We start from the raw sequence: 15,890 nt of genomic DNA, 5'->3' as shown, positions 1-15,890 counted from the left end.
AAACATATATATATACCTTGATATAAACACAGTGCAGTGGCACACACCTTTAATCCCAGTACTCAGGAGGCAGAGGCAAGCAGATTTCTGAGTTCGAGGCCAGTCTGGTCTACAGGTGAGTTCCAGGACAGCCAGGGCTATACAGAGAAACTCTGTCTCGAAAATCTAAAAAAAAAATTCAATTATGTTATTTCAGATTCTTAAAACATGTTAATTATCTTAAGTAGTTAAATCAGCATTAAAATGGAATATAAAATCACCTGCGGATTCTGCAGGGCAGTCTAAAGGCAGCTTCCTTTTACTTATTTTTCACTGTTTATTAAGGTTAATAATATATTAGTAATTAAAACAAACTTAAGTACCATTGATTGTGCTTTTCCTCTGGCATAAGGACATTTTTGTTCTTCTTCTGATGTAGATGATATAGTTAGTTCTGATGACAAAACCATATATGTAATTAATACAAAGCAGGAGACAGCTAACATGGATTTTATTCCATACATAGAAACTCTAAAATATTGATGCTAATACATTTTATACCCTAATCAAAAATTTCAAATGTGGTTAAACCTTGTTTTTCTAATTCTTAAAACTAGAATTAAATGCCTTTTATGAAAATCTAAATTGCATTACTTAGAGAGTGCCCATGCTCAAGAAATGTACACACTTTATACACACTTGAGCATATCATTCCACAAGCATAAGTACGTGCCTTTTAAAGAAATATGTAAATATATGCACTCAAATACACTCATATTGGACAGTATTTTCTATCTTTCTGGAGTGACACTTCCAAACAAGCTAGGCATTTTTCTCATCCAACTAGTGCTGTGAAGGTCTTATACCTCATTTTGGAAATACCATGTTTGTTACAGTTGAAAAGCTAGTGTCCAAGATTTTAATAAGTTGAAGTCATTTTATTACACTCACTGTTCAAGGGGAGGTTGTTTTTTATTATAATTCTGTTTCCCTCCATAACAACATTTATTTTCCTGTTTATTAGTTTAGTGTTTGTTCACTTTTAATCTGAATCATTGCTATTTCAATTATAAGCTATCTTTTATGTGCTTTTTCTTGCTGTATTCAATTGACACTCTTGAATATAATATTTGCACGAGCAATTATTTTATATTAAACTAAATAATTATTTATCATGTGCCTGCTATGTGTTGGCCCTGGGTTTTAATGAGGTCAATTCAAGAGTCAGGGGTGGATTTCTTGACCTTGTGTCAGAATTAACACAGTTAATGAATGATTTAGGCTTACTTAGAAAAAAAATGGCAAGTCCATGTTTCACAAGAACTAGAAAGGATGCAATGTGATTAGTGTTAGTACATGTTGGTCTATTAACAAGGAGATGGTGATAACATCCTTAGAACTATAATACTAATACAGGGATGGGTAGAAGAAGAGCAGCTGCAAATACAAGGATGGACATGAGTCAGATTATAGGATAACCTAGCAGTTTGTATACTGATATTTTAAAAATGAGTCTGTTACCACTTGGAATGAATATAGGTAGTTCTAAATATAAGACGCTTCCTGATTTTCTTTAGACTCCACCATGGAGTTGTCACTGTTGCTGGGACATGAATTTTCCTCACAGCTCCCACCAGGCTGGGACCCTCTGTCTGTCTTATGGAAACATTACAAACTCTTATAACATATGTTCTCTCCAATAAAAATGTGGAAATGAACAAGTAATTTTGATTGTCCATAGACTGTGAGTATTGCCATATTTTCTGTGCCAAGGTTAGCATTTGGAATATTCAGCCCAAATACCCTGAATCAGATTTCAGGAAATTATAATTTAGAACCCTGTGCATATTTCAAATAATTTCAAGTCCTTCTTTGCTGAATAAATGGCGTTTGAGAATACCTGAGTTTAATGTTTCCTCATCCTTACTTTCCGAATATGTATTTGGACTGAGGTCATTCATTTCATTGGCTATCTGAATGGATTTAAAAAGAAAAAAATTAACAATTGTTACATAATCTATAGAAGTATGGTTTATCATCCTAATGAAGTATTTAGAAGTTATTACCTTCAAGTATGGATATTTCTTTGCAGATTCTGAAAAGACAAACAGACAATATCGTATATGAAGATGAAAAGCATGATTCAGGCATAGTTAAAAATGGAACTGAATTATATAGGTAACCTTTTTTAGTGATTTCCTAAGTTTGCAGAATTTTAGTTTCTGTGCTATACTTAGAAATTTTTGTTTCTGATTGAGAAACAATGTGAAAACACATAAATGAAAACATGGATTTAGTTAAATTTGTAGCTAACATTTTTAGACATTGGTATGATAAAATATATTGATCTCATATAAAACAAAATGCATAATGGAGTTTCATTAGTAAAATAGATTATTTTAGAGGAATATTGGATATTAATAATCTGGTGCTTCAAAAGCAGTGTAATGTTAATGGAAGGACTCAAAAAAAATGTTTGTTTCCCATCCAAATTAGTTCTACTCTCCTGGGTATTTATCATGATATATCTCCTTTTAGTTTAGACATTTTTTTTTCATTCTTTTTTTTTCACTTTTTTTAAATTTAGGTATTTATTTCATCTACATTTCCAATGCTATCCCAAAAGTCCCCCCCATGCTCCCCCACCCACTCCCCCACCCACCAACTCCCACTTCTTGGCCCTGGCATACCCCTATACTGAGGCAGATAAAGTTTGCACGACCAATGGGCCTGTCTTTCCACTGATGGCCAACTAGGCCATCTTCTGATTCATATGCAGCTAGAGACACAAGCTCCGGAGGGTGCTGGTTAGTTCATGTTGTTGTTCCACCTATAGGATTGCAGATCCCTTTAGCTCCTTGGGTACTTTCTCTAGCTCCTCCATTGGGGGCCATGTGATCCATCCAATAGCTGACTGTGAGCATTCACTTCTGTGCTTGCTAGGTCCAGGCATAGTCTCACAAGAGACAGCTATGTCTGGGTCCTTTCAGCAAAATCTTGTTAGTGTATGCAATGGTGTCAGTGTTTGGAACTATGGGATGGATCCCCGGATATGGCAGTCTCTAGATGGTCCATCCTTTCATCTCAGCTCCAGATTTTGTCTCTGTAACACCTTCCATGGGTGTTTGGTTCCCAATTCTAAGAAGGGGCAAAGTGTCCACACTTTGGTCTTCGTTCTTCTTGAGTTTCATGTGTTTAGCAAATTGTATCTTATATCTTGGGTATCCTAAGTTTCTGGGCTAATAACCACTTATCAGTGAATACATATTGTGTGAGTTCTTTTGTGATTGGGTTACCTCACTCAGGATGATGCCCTCCAGGTCCATCCATTTGCCTAGGAATTTCATAAATGCATTCTTTTTAATAGCTGAGTCGTACTCCATTGTGTAAATGTACCACATTTTCTGTATCCATTCCTCTGTTGAGGGATATCTGTTTTCTTTCCAGCTTCTGAATATTATAAATAAGGCTGCTATGAACATAGTGGAGCATGTGTCCTTCTTACCAGTTAGAATATCTTCTGGATATATGCCCAGGAGAGGTATTGCTGGATCCTCCGGTAGTACTATGTCCAATTTTCTGAGGAACTGCCAGACTGATTTCCAGAGTGGTTGTACAAGCTTGCAATCCCACCAACAATGGAGGAGTGTTCCTCTTTCTCCACATCCTCACCAGCATCTGCTGTCACCTGAATTTTTGATATTAGCCATTCTGACTGGTGTGAGCTGGAATCTCAGGGTTGTTTTGATTTACATTTCTCTGATGATTAAGGATCCTGGACATTTTTTCAGCTGCCTCTCAGCCATTCGGTATTCCTCAGGTGAGAATTCTTTGTTTAGCTCTGAGTCCCATTTTATAATAGGGTTATTTGATTTTCTGGAGTCCACCTATTTGAGTTCTTTATATATATTGGATATTAGTCCCCTATCTGATTTAGGATAGGTAAAGATCCTTTCCCAATCTGTTGGTGGCCTTTTTGTCTTATTGACAGTGTCTTTTGCCTTGCAGAAGCTTTGCAATTTTGTGAAGTCCCATTTGTCCATTGTTGATCTTACAGCACAAGCCATTGCTGTTCTATTCAGGAATTTTTCCCCTGTATCCATATCTTCGAGGCTTTTCCCTACTTTCTCCTCTATAGGTTTCAGTTTCTCTGGTTTTATGTGGAGTTCCTTAATCCACTTAGATTTGACCTTAGTACAAGGAAATAGGAATGGATCAATTCACATTCTTCTACATGATAACTGCCAGTTGTGCCAGCACCATTTTTTAAAAATGCTGTCTTTTTTCCACTAGATGGTTTTTGCTCCCTTGTCAAAGATCAAGTGACCCTAGGTTGTTGGGTTCATTTCTGGGTCTTCAATTCTATTCCATTGGTCTACTTGTCTGTTGCTATACCAGTACCATGCAGTTTTTATCACAATTGCTCTGTAGTACAGCTTTAGGTCAGGCATGGTGATTCCACCGGAGATTGTTTTATCCTTGAGAAGAGTTTTTGCTATCCTAGGTTTTTTTGTTATTTCAGATGAATTTGCAGATTGCCCTTTCTAATTCGTTGAAGAATTGAGTTGGAATTTTGATGGGGATTGCATTAAATCTGTAGATTGCTTTTGGCAAGATAGCCATTTTTAAAATATTGATACTGTCAATCCATGAGCATGGGAGATCTTTCCATCTTCTGAGATCTTCTTTAATTTTTTCTTCAGAGACTTGAAGTTCTTATCATACATATATTTCACTTCCTTAGTTAGAGTCATGCCAAGGTATTTTATATTATTTGTGACTATTGAGAAGGGTGTTGTTTCCCTAATTTCTTTCTCAGCCTGTTTATCCTTTGTGTACAGAAAGGCCATTGACTTGTTTGAGTTAATTTTATATCCAGCTACTTCATTGAAGCTGTTTATCAGGTTTAGGAGTTCTCTGGTGGAATTTTTAGGGTCACTTATATATACTATCATATCATCTGCAAAAAGTGATATTTTGACTTCTTCCTTTCCAATTTGTATCCCCTTGATCTTTGATCTGTTGTTCTCTAATTTTCTAATTTCCTTTTTTTTTTGTTTTTGTTTGTTTGTTTGTTTGTTTGTTTGCTCTGTCTAGGACTTCAAGTACAATGTTGAATAGGTAGGGAGAAAGTGGGCAGCCTTGTCTAGTTCCTGATTTTAGTGTGATTGCTTCCAGCTTCTCACCATTTACTTTGTTGTTGGCTATTGGTTTGCTGTAGATTGATTTAATACGTTTGTATGGGCCTTGAATTCCTGATCTTTCCAAGACTTTTATCATGAATGGGTGTTGGATTTTGTCAAATGCTTTCTCAGCATCTAACGAGATGATCATGTGTCTTTTGTCTTTGAGTCAGTTTAGACATTTTAAAGAATACTGTTATGTGCTGGTTTAGTAAAGTAGTGGTTTTATCTTCTCTTCCAATATCCATGATTCCGTTACATTATACAGACAAAGCAGATTGTATATGCGATATATATATATATATATATATATATATATATACACATCTACATGCATCAACAATTAATAAAAATGGGCTCTAAATTTGAAAAAGATTAAGGGGGTAAACATCAGAAGGCTTAAAGGGAAAAATGGAAGGCAGAGAAAGATGATGGTTTATAATCTCAAAAATAAAAATAATTAAAAAAATAAAATTATGTCATATGAGCCATATGTCAAACAAGTATATAATAATTTTTCAGTAGTGAAATGTGATTGCAGTGCCGCCCCTGCTCCCTTCTGGAGGCGGGCTTGGCCTGGCTGCTCAGAGCCTGACTGGTTAGCTCGATAGTTTGGCAGCGCTGGCTTGGAGGGTCGCTGCGCCAGTCCTACTGGAACTGTGAGGCCCGCTGGCTGTTGACAGGATCAAGGGAGTGGCAGGATCGAGTTAGTGGCAGGATGCCGGTGGTCACCCGAGGCCTGAATCGTGGCCTCCGTCTCCAGGGCTCGGTGCACTGGAATGTCGGGCTCGAGAAACCGGAGAGGGTTTGGGCCAGGGCCGGAGTGCCCAGTCAGGAGCAACCTAGAGTTCTCTTAGTTTCACCACTAATGCCACTCAGTTGCCAATATCAAGCAAGCGCATATAAGACACTTGTAATCTTTTAAGAATAGTTCTCTTCACAGTATCTGGTGGATCAACACTGGAGGGTGAGGTATAAAATTCCAGAAAGATTATCATGAAGTTATATGTGTTTCTGGTTAACACTGGAACCACGCAGACATTTGACACTGAGGTAACTGTGCAAACTGTGGCTGATCTTAAGCATGCCATTCAAAGCAAATACAAGATTGCTATTCAGAACCAGGTTCTAGTGGTCAATGGAGGAGAATGCATGGCTGCAGATCGAAGAGTGTGTACTTACAGTGCTGGGATGGACACAAATTCAATTTTTCTTTTTAATAAAGAAATGATCTTGTGTGACTGTGCACCTACTATTCCTAAAACTACCTTTTCAACAGAAAATGACATGGAAATAAAAGTTGAAGAGTCTTATGATGTCTGCAGTTTTCCACACTGTTGCTTCAAGGACACAACTTGCAGTGGAAATGTATGATGTTGCCAAGAAGCTCTGCTCTTTCTGTGAAGGGCTTGTCCATGATGAACATCTTCAGCACCAAGGCTGGGCTGCAATCATGGCCAATCTGGAGGACTGTTAAAATTCATACCAAAAACTTCTTTTCAAGTTTGAAAGTATTTATTCTGATTATCTTCAATCCATAGAAAACATCAAGTTAAAACTTCCTCATTTAGGAACTGCTGTTTCAGTAATGGCCAAGATTCCACTATTGGAGTGTCTAACCAGACATAGTTACAGTGAATGTTTGGGAAGACTCGATTCTTTGAATGAACATGAAGGCTCAGAGAAAGCTGAGATGAAAAGATCTACTGAACTGGTGCTCTCTCATGATATGCCTAGAACAACCAACACATCCTTGTTAACCTTATTTCACAAGTCAATGGAGCATGTAGCTCCAGATCCCACCGATACTGAACGTGGCAAAGAACTGAGGGAATCTTGTCAAAGTACTGTCTAGCAAGAAGAAGCTTCAGTAGATGCTAAAGATAGTGATCTGACTTTTTTAAATGTTTCTGGATTAAGTTAGACTGTTAGGCTGGATAAATGTTCAAGATAGACCTAATGATGTGGAATCTCTGGTCAGGAAGTGCTTTGATTCTATGGGCAGGCTTGACCAAAAGATTATTCAACCATTTATGTTAGAATGCCATCAAACTATTGCCAAACCTGATAATCAGAATATAAAAGCCATTAAAGGGCTTGAAGATCGGCTACATGCCTTGGTCCAGATGACTGCTAGCTGTAGCGGCTGGTAAATGAATAGAAAGAGCTTGCTCAGGGATTTTTAGCTAATCAGATGAGAGCTGAAAACTTGAAGGATGCATCTGTGTTACCTGATCTGTGTCTGAGTCATGAAAATCAACTAGTGATTATGTTGCAAAACCACAGAAAACTGTTGGATATTAAACAGAAGTGTACCACTGCCAAACAAGAGCTAGCAAACAATCTTCATGTCAGACTGAAGTGGTGTTGTTTTGTGATGCTTCATGCTGATCAAGATGGAGAAAAACTGCAGGTACTGCTCTGTCTTGTGATAGGGCTGTTAGAAAGAGTCAGAATTGTTGAGGCTCTTAGTATACAGTTCCTCAGATGTTTTGCCTAGCTGTTGTTGAGGTTGTAAGGATGAAAATGTTCATTAAACACTACAGAGAGTGGGCTGGTGCTTTAGTCAAAGATGGAAAACAATTATATGAAGCTAAGGGAATTCTTTGGGAAATTATTCAGGAAGTCCTTTTTAAGAAATCGTCTGTTTAAAGGACTGGACTCCTGGCCTTCCTCATTTTGTACCCAGAAGCCTCGAAAATTTGACTGTGAACTTCCAGATATATCATTAAAAGATTTACAGTTTCTTCAATCATTTTGTCCTTCAGAAGTGCAGCCATTCCTCAGGGTTCCCTTACTTTGTGACTTTGAACCTCTACACCAGCATGTACTTGCCCTACATAATTTGGTAAAAGCAGCACAAAGTTTGGATGAAATGTCACAGACTATTACAGATCTCCTGAATGAACAAAAGGTATCCACAAGTCAGACATCCCCACAGTCAGCTGCTTCTCCAAGAATAGAAAGTACAACAGGCATTACAACTACTACCTCACCAAAAACTCCTCCACTAACTGTCCAGGATACCTTATGTCTGGCAGTGTGTCCCTTAGAAGAATATTCTCCAGATAGTATCGATGCTCATATATTTGATTTTGAAACCATTTCCCATCCAAACACAGAACAAACTGTTCACCAAGCTTCTATAGACTTGGATTCATTAGCAGAAAGCCCCGAGTCTGACTTTATGTCTGCTGTGAATGAGTTTGTGATAGAAGAAACTTTATCGTTTCCAAACCCTATAAGTGATCCACAAAGTCCAGAAATGATGGTGGAGTCACTTTACTCTTCAGTCATCAATGCAATAGATAGTAGGCGTATGCAAGACATGAGTACACGTGGAAACGAGGGCTTTGGGGATTGGGCTACTCTACATATCCAGCTGGAGAAATGCAGAGCTGCTGCGCGAGACTCTCACAGCAGTATACAAACCATCAAGGACAATCTGTGCCAATTCAGAACATTTGTACAAAAAGAACAGTATGACTTAGCAAATTATTTAAAATGTACAGCTGTAGAATTGAAAAAGTAAAATGTTCTCTAAAAATAACACTAAAGGAAAAGCATCAGCAAGAACTCCAATCTTTAAAAATTGAGTATGAATGTAAACTTGATGCTCTAGCAAAAGACAGTGAAGAAAATGTAAAAAAAATTTTAAAATTGAAGGAAGATTTAGTATCCCTTGAAGAGGCTTTACAAAATAAAGACAATGAATTCACTTAATTAAACATGAAAAGGATGCTATTGTCTGTGTGCAGCAAGAGAAGGATCAGAAGTTGTTAGAGATGGAAAATATAATGCATACTCAAAATTGTGAAATTAAAGAACTGAAGCAGTCACGAGAGATGGTGTTAGAAGACCTGAAAAAGCTGCATGATGAAAAAATAGAGTCACTGAGAGCTGAATTTCAGTGCTTAGAACAAAATCACCTGAAGGAATTAGAGGACACACTGCACATCAGGCACACACAGGAGTTTGAGAAAGTTATGACAGACCACAATGTGTCTTTGGAAAAATTAAAAAAAGAAAATCAGCAAAGAATTGACCAGATGCTAGAATCTCATGCCTCAACCATTCAGGAAAAAGAGCAACAGCTGCGGGAGTTGAAACTCAAAGTTTCTGACTTGTCAGACATGAGATGTAAGTTAGAGGTCGAACTTGCACTAAAGGAAGCAGAGACAGATGAGATAAAGATCTTGTTGGAAGAGAGCAGAGCACAGCAGAAGGAAATGCTGAAGTCTTTACTTGAACAAGAGACAGAAAATTTAAGAACAGAAATAAGTAAACTAAACCAAAAAATTCATGATAATAATGAGAGTTACCAGGTGGGTTTGTCAGAGTTAAGAGCTTTAATGACAATTGAAAAAGATCAGTGCATTTCAGAGTTAATCAGTAGACATGAAGAATCTAATATACTTAAGGCTGAATTAGACAATGTTACATCTTTGCATCACCAAGCGTTTGAAATAGAAAAAAAAAAAAAACTGAAAGAACAAATAGTTGAATTGCAGACTAAATTGAACTCAGAACTGAGTGCTCTTGAAAAACAAAAAGATGAAAATATAACCCAACAAGAAGAGAAGTATGAAGCACTTATCCAGAACCTTGAGAAAGACAAGGAGAGATTGGTCATGAACCAAGAGCAAGACAAAGAACAGATAATTCAGGAGCTTAATTTTGAAAAAAACAAAGCTCTTCAAACTGCACTAGATGAATTTAAGTTGGAGAGAGAACTTGTTGAGAAAGAGTTATTAGAAAAATTTAAACATCTTGAGAATCAAATAGCCAAAGTCCTGCCTTTGAGTCAGCCAGAGAAGATTCTTCAAGCTTAGTTGCAGAACTTCAAGAGAAACTTCAAGAAGAAAAAGCTAAGTTTCTGGAACAACTTGAAGAACAAGAGAAAAGAAAGAATGAAGAAATGCAAAATGTCAGAACCTCTTTGATTGCTGAGCAGCAGACCAACTTTAACACAGTCTTACCAAGAGAGAAAATGACAAAAGCAAAAATAAACGATTTTAGTGATAAGCTAAAAAGTACAATGCAGGAGCAAGAGCGGGATAAAGATTTGATAGAGTCGCTCTCTGAAGGACTGAGCTCGTTTGCTTGAAGAGAAGCTTGAAGAGGAAGTGAGTAAACTACGCACTAGCAGTTTTCTTTCCTCAGCACCTGTGGCTGCAGCCCCAGAGCTTTATAGTGCTTGTGCACCTGAGCTCCCAGGTGAGCCAGAGGGATCAGTCATGGAGACAGCAGAGGAAGGAAGAATGGGTTCAGCAATGGAGACAAGCATGATGTCTGTCCAAGAAAACATGTTATCCGAAGAGAAGCAGAGGATCATGCTCCTAGAATGGATATTGCAGTTGAAAGAAGAAGAAAACAAGCGGTTAAATCAAAGACTGATGTCTCAGAGTTTGTCCTCAGTCTATTCAAGGCATTCTGAAAAAATAGCCATTAGAGATTTTCAGGTGGGAGATTTGGTTCTCCTCAGCCTAGATGAGCGGCATGACAATTATGTATTGTTAACTGTTAGTCCTACTTTGTATTTTCTGCATTCAGAGTCTCTTCCTGCCCTGGATCTCAAAACAGCTTCAGGAGCATCTAGAAGACCCTGGGTCCTTGGGAAAGTAATGGAAAAGGAATACTGTCAAGCCAAAAAGGCACAAAACTGATTTAAAGTTCCTTTGGGGACAAAGTTTTACAAAGTGAAAGCTGTGTCATGAAATAAGAAAGTATAGCCACAGAAGAAATCTCTACATCTCATACCAGTTTTGATTTGTCCTCTAGTGCTGATAAACTACTCTAAAACCAGCTAGCCATTGTTGGTTTTTTTTTTTTTTTGTTGTTGTTGGGTTTTTTTTTTGTTTTTGTTTTTGTTTTTTTTTACAAAAGTCAACATAACAATATACTTCATTGGTGGACTGCACTTAACCTTTTAAGTGGCTACATTTTAGGAACAATAAACTTATTAAAATTCTTGGCTGAATCAAAATGGTTTGGCTTTGTTTTCACCCAAATAACTAGAAATTGGGACCAAACTAGATGTTTTCCGAGGGCAGAGCCTGCACTGTGGCTTGTGCCTAGCCTCATTAGTTGCCTGTTAATAAACATTAGCTGAATAGTTACCACTGTTGTTATCAGCATTTGTCCTCTTGTGAATTCAAGAGTCCTCCCACTCTTTAACATGTTCTTTATAAATAGTCCTTTCAAACTATTTAAAGAGGAGTGCTATTGCATGCAGATAATCGTAATTTTGAGTTTGCCTCGGAACTACTAAAGCAAATTTGTTCATTTTTTTTAAAATGCCCTTTAATGTTTCAAAAAATAACAGTGTAATTTGACTGCCTTTAAGATCAGCCATAAATAATGAGCAATATTCCAAAGCACTTTCCACACAGATCATCTGGGCTCCAGGGAGGAAGAGTCTGTACCACTGATGTTTTCAAGTGCAGGGCTCACTCAAACCTCTCAGCATCTTAGGACTGCTTCAAATAATCATATTGATGAACTCATAATTCATGGTTGACCTTCAGAAGAAGATATTCATTGTATATTAACATTTAGAGGTTATTTAAATAACAAAAGTCTGTATTGTAAAGGACCTGTACAATTTTAAGACAATAAGGAATTGAAAATGTAAAAAAAAAAAAAAGAAAAAAAAGAAATGTGATTGCCCAAGATAAACATGAACTGAGTTTTCAGATAAATATATTAGGAATATTGTATATGTTACAGTGTTTGTTTGCCTAGCAAGTACAGGCTTTGGATACAGTTCCTCAATAAAAACATAACAAAACCAAACCAAACCAAACCAAACCAAACCAAACCAAACAAAACCAAACAAAACCAAACAAAAGAATGAACTGTTCTTTTCTACAAGAGTCATTATTTGTATATATAATATGAGTACTCAAAAAATGTCCACTAAACCACTATCTCTTTCTTTCCTTTTCTCTCTCAAAACTTTTCCATAAACTCATTACTCTCTTTGAAAGCCACGACTCCCTTGTCATTGTTTTCTATGCATATATGTGTACACACACACACATATATATATATTCGATGCTGAACATTTAGTATTGGAAAACCAATTAATGTTCTCTACCCCGAAGATTATTATTTTTCCTGTTTTCAAGTATTGCTTCAAAGTAGTCTTTGTGTAAGGTTGAAGACTTGTAGACCTTTTCTTGTCCACTTTGGTACATATATTAATGCTGGCCTTGGTCAGCTTTTGTTAGGCAGTTATGTCGTTGAGATTTTATGGGTGTAGCTTTTGACAGTCCTGGACACACAATCTCATGTCAAACTCCCTGATCCTTGGATTCCTGTGAATTTTCTCACTCATCTCTAAGCTGTAGTAGTGCCTGTTATTTATAGATGAATCATTTTTATGCAGATGCTGGATTATCTAACCTTAGTTTGTTGCAGGGTTTTGCTTCATATCCTTCACACTTCTATAACTAACTTTTTATTTTTTTACTATAACAATACACATCATTTCAAAATATTCTATTGATATATTTTATTGTGAGTTTCTATTTTTTTATTTTGTTTCAGGATACTGTAACCACATTTCACCCCCTGTATGACAGCAGTAATGAATAATCATAAAGTAAACATTGGGGAACTATATAGAATTGGCTCACCAGTATTCTAAGAGGAAGAGAGCAATAAATTTCTGTTTTGGCCTTTTTTTCACCATTCCTCTGCAAATGTTCATCAAAACAAAATCAAATGGTCATTTTTTTTGTCTTAGTTTCTCTTCAAATATCTTCCAGTGGTGCCATATTAATTTTCTAAGAGTATGTCTACCTTTCGCTAATCAGAAAGTGGGTGGAAGCTCAGCAGCATATGAACCTCCGGAGAGTTTACAAGTGAAGAATCCTAAAGCTATGCAAACAAATGTTATATACGTAATGTTGTCTCCAAAAGGTGACTGGTCAAACTTTGCAAATATCTTGTCACTACAGAATTTTCTTACAAAGGTTTTTACCTTAATTTACCTTTTCTGGATGAATACTATCATTACTATCTTCCATCTCATTCAAACTAAGATTTCATAAACAATCTCACACTTTGTAGTATAGTCTGAGTTTCTTAGACCTTTATAACTTATCAGATGTTCATGCGCAGTGCCTGATTTACATTGATTTCCTCTCTGCACTCATTATGCTCTTGCTTTCATTATTCCTCATCATCTCTTTCTTTCTTTCTTTTTCCTTTTTTTTTTTTTTTCAAGACATGGTTTTTCTGTATAGCCCTGGCTGTCCTGGAACTCACTTTGTAGAACAGGCTGGCCTTGAACGCAGAAATTCGTCTGCCTCTGCCTCTTAAGTGCTAGGATTAAAGGCATGCGCCACCACCTCTCAGCTCATCATCTGTTTCTTAATTATTAGCATTTTTGATTAAATTCTTGATTCATGGCAAAGATTCTTTAATAACTCTATCAAAATAATTTGTTGTCGAAACCTGTTAACTCCCTGAAATCATTTGTATTTAACATCTTTCTTATTATATATTTCACAGGTGATATTATTTACTTAGTATTATAGCTTATTCTTCAATTTTAAACAAAGTCACTATCATATAACTTTTAAAAACAATGTTATCCCTACCTTTCATTTGTCTCTCTAAATTATTTTCTGGTTCTTCATTTGCTGCTTCAGAAAAATGGCTATCATCTATTTGTGGAAGATACTTAGAAACACACAATTAAAGTCAATACCAAGCAATGAGCTGCATAAATATTTTATAATTAATTTTTAAGAGTATCTGAATTTCTAATTTTAAAATGAATTACACTGTAATGTTAATATTGGAGTTATAATTGACTAGAAAATATTTAAATGCAGGTGGAAGACATGCTTTCTAGATCAGTTCTATCCTTCATCAACATAAGGCCATTGGATACATCTACTGATCTGGAAGGCCATAGAAAACATCAAAATATACACAAGCAGAGAATTCTAAATATTTAAGTAAGAATAACTCTGAATAACTATTTTGTTTTTTTAAAGTAGCCTTTTAAATATACATTGCCATAAAATTTAACTACAAATTGGTAAAAGCAACACTTAACACTAAGATGGGATCTAGTAGCAGAAATTGCTTGAGACAAAATAGACAAAATAGGTATGGTGTTAAGAATTCATACTGTTTTATCTGGAGAAAGACCACATGTAAAAGCTCTTCCATATAGGCAAACAAAGTTTTTAAAACCTTAAAAGGCAGGAGAGAAGATTCAGTAACTAAGAGCCCTTTCTGCCTTTTCAGAAGACTCTAGGTCAGTTCCCAGTACACATATCAGGTAGCTTATAACCAACTGTACATATAGCTCCAGAGGATCCAAAACACATCTGTCTTTCCAGGCTTTGCATAAAGACACATCTAAACAAGATCTATGTAAATGAAAAGGCCTACTAGTTTTAAAAAGATGTTTAAATAAATGGAGAGAGAGAAATTTTTATTTTAATAAATGGGATGAAAATACTTGATATGATATGCAACCCTTTTTTGTAATGAAGAAAGTACTACAAAAGAGACTAGCAATGTTTAGTAGAAGAGAAGATACATTTCTTTATTGTCTCTCTGAACTATGCCAGACAATTATAGGTATATTTTCTTGCCAATAATATGAGAACAAAAGAGGGACAATATGATGCTTACTCTTCTCTTTAGTTGCTAGTCATTTGAGTATGTAAAGAATCAAATGAAGAGCATATATGGTAAACTTTGTCTCTGTTCAGATGCTGCAGATCTCATCCTGAATGCCTTCATTGCTCTATCCTTATGACTAGCTCTCTTATCTGTATGTAAACCCAATGGCCACCCTGAGTAGCATCATGACTTTAACAGCCCAGTTCTGCTTACACTGATTACCTACGGCTTACTATCAATCGTTTGTATAGAGTTGTGTTTTGCTACTGAGTTTTCTGTACTTTTAGTGTCACAATGGCCTTTAACTGAAATACTCAGTTTCTGTTAAGCACACTGTTTATCCTAATGACAAATTTTCCAATATTAAAATATTTAAAGAGTGCTTTCCCAACTCACAAATACCAATTAAAGTGTTTATTCTGAATTGCAAATAGAAATATATTTGTTATCTGCATCTATATGAGTTGTCTTCACTAAATCCAGACTTAATAGATTTAAAATAATGTGATGAGACTATATTTTGCTTTGCCTCATTCAAATGAAGATAAGTAGGGTTGTTGTTTTAATCACTTTTCTCTTTGAAATCAAGAGCTCAGCTCATTTTCTCACTTTCCTTTCTTCATTCTTTGCTTGTAGTCTTTGAGCTTGTACTGATGATGTTCACTCTGATTTTACACTCCACAGTCATTCTCCCCTGAAGACATACTCACAGACAATTCCAAACAAATATCCACAAAAGGATCTCAAATCCATTAGAGTGGACAATAATAACAACCATAGCTATTCAGGGCCCTCAAACACAAAAGGCCAGCTGTGGAAAGAAGGCTGTCCCTAACGGATATTGATTCTCATATTGTGTAACCACATTTTTGAAATGGCTGAGAGTCACAGTCCTATAAGATGCACCAGAAAGGCAAGATACTCTGCTAGATGCAACAGTGACACTTGTAGACTGAGAGTAACCAATCCCCCATCTACTTGGAATTAAGGCCTGCTCAATAGAAGGGAATCCATGTTATGGTATTATAAGCTTATCCAACTATAGTGGCTGGTGAGACCACAGAAATCAAAAACCAC

General features: G+C 36.3%; 1 protein-coding gene and 1 pseudogene across 1 annotated transcript in view; one reads left to right on the top strand and one right to left on the bottom strand.

Moving 5' to 3' along the window:
• LOC110306817 (uncharacterized) overlaps nt 1-15,890 on the bottom strand; it is a 176,441-nt gene that overhangs the window by 118,857 nt on the left and 41,694 nt on the right. The window contains 4 exon segments of the mRNA XM_085834585.1: nt 363-433; nt 1,880-1,952; nt 2,046-2,074; nt 13,772-13,853. Of these exon segments, the coding sequence (XP_085690711.1) occupies nt 363-433; nt 1,880-1,952; nt 2,046-2,074; nt 13,772-13,853 (255 nt within the window).
• LOC110289464 (RB1-inducible coiled-coil protein 1 pseudogene) lies at nt 6,154-10,894 on the top strand (annotated as a pseudogene).

Source organism: Mus caroli, unplaced genomic scaffold (genome assembly GCF_978045245.1).
Source record: "Mus caroli unplaced genomic scaffold, Mus_caroli_1 scaffold_2, whole genome shotgun sequence".
Classification (NCBI taxonomy): domain Eukaryota; kingdom Metazoa; phylum Chordata; class Mammalia; order Rodentia; family Muridae; genus Mus; species Mus caroli.
This window is presented reverse-complemented; position numbering and strand designations above follow the sequence as displayed.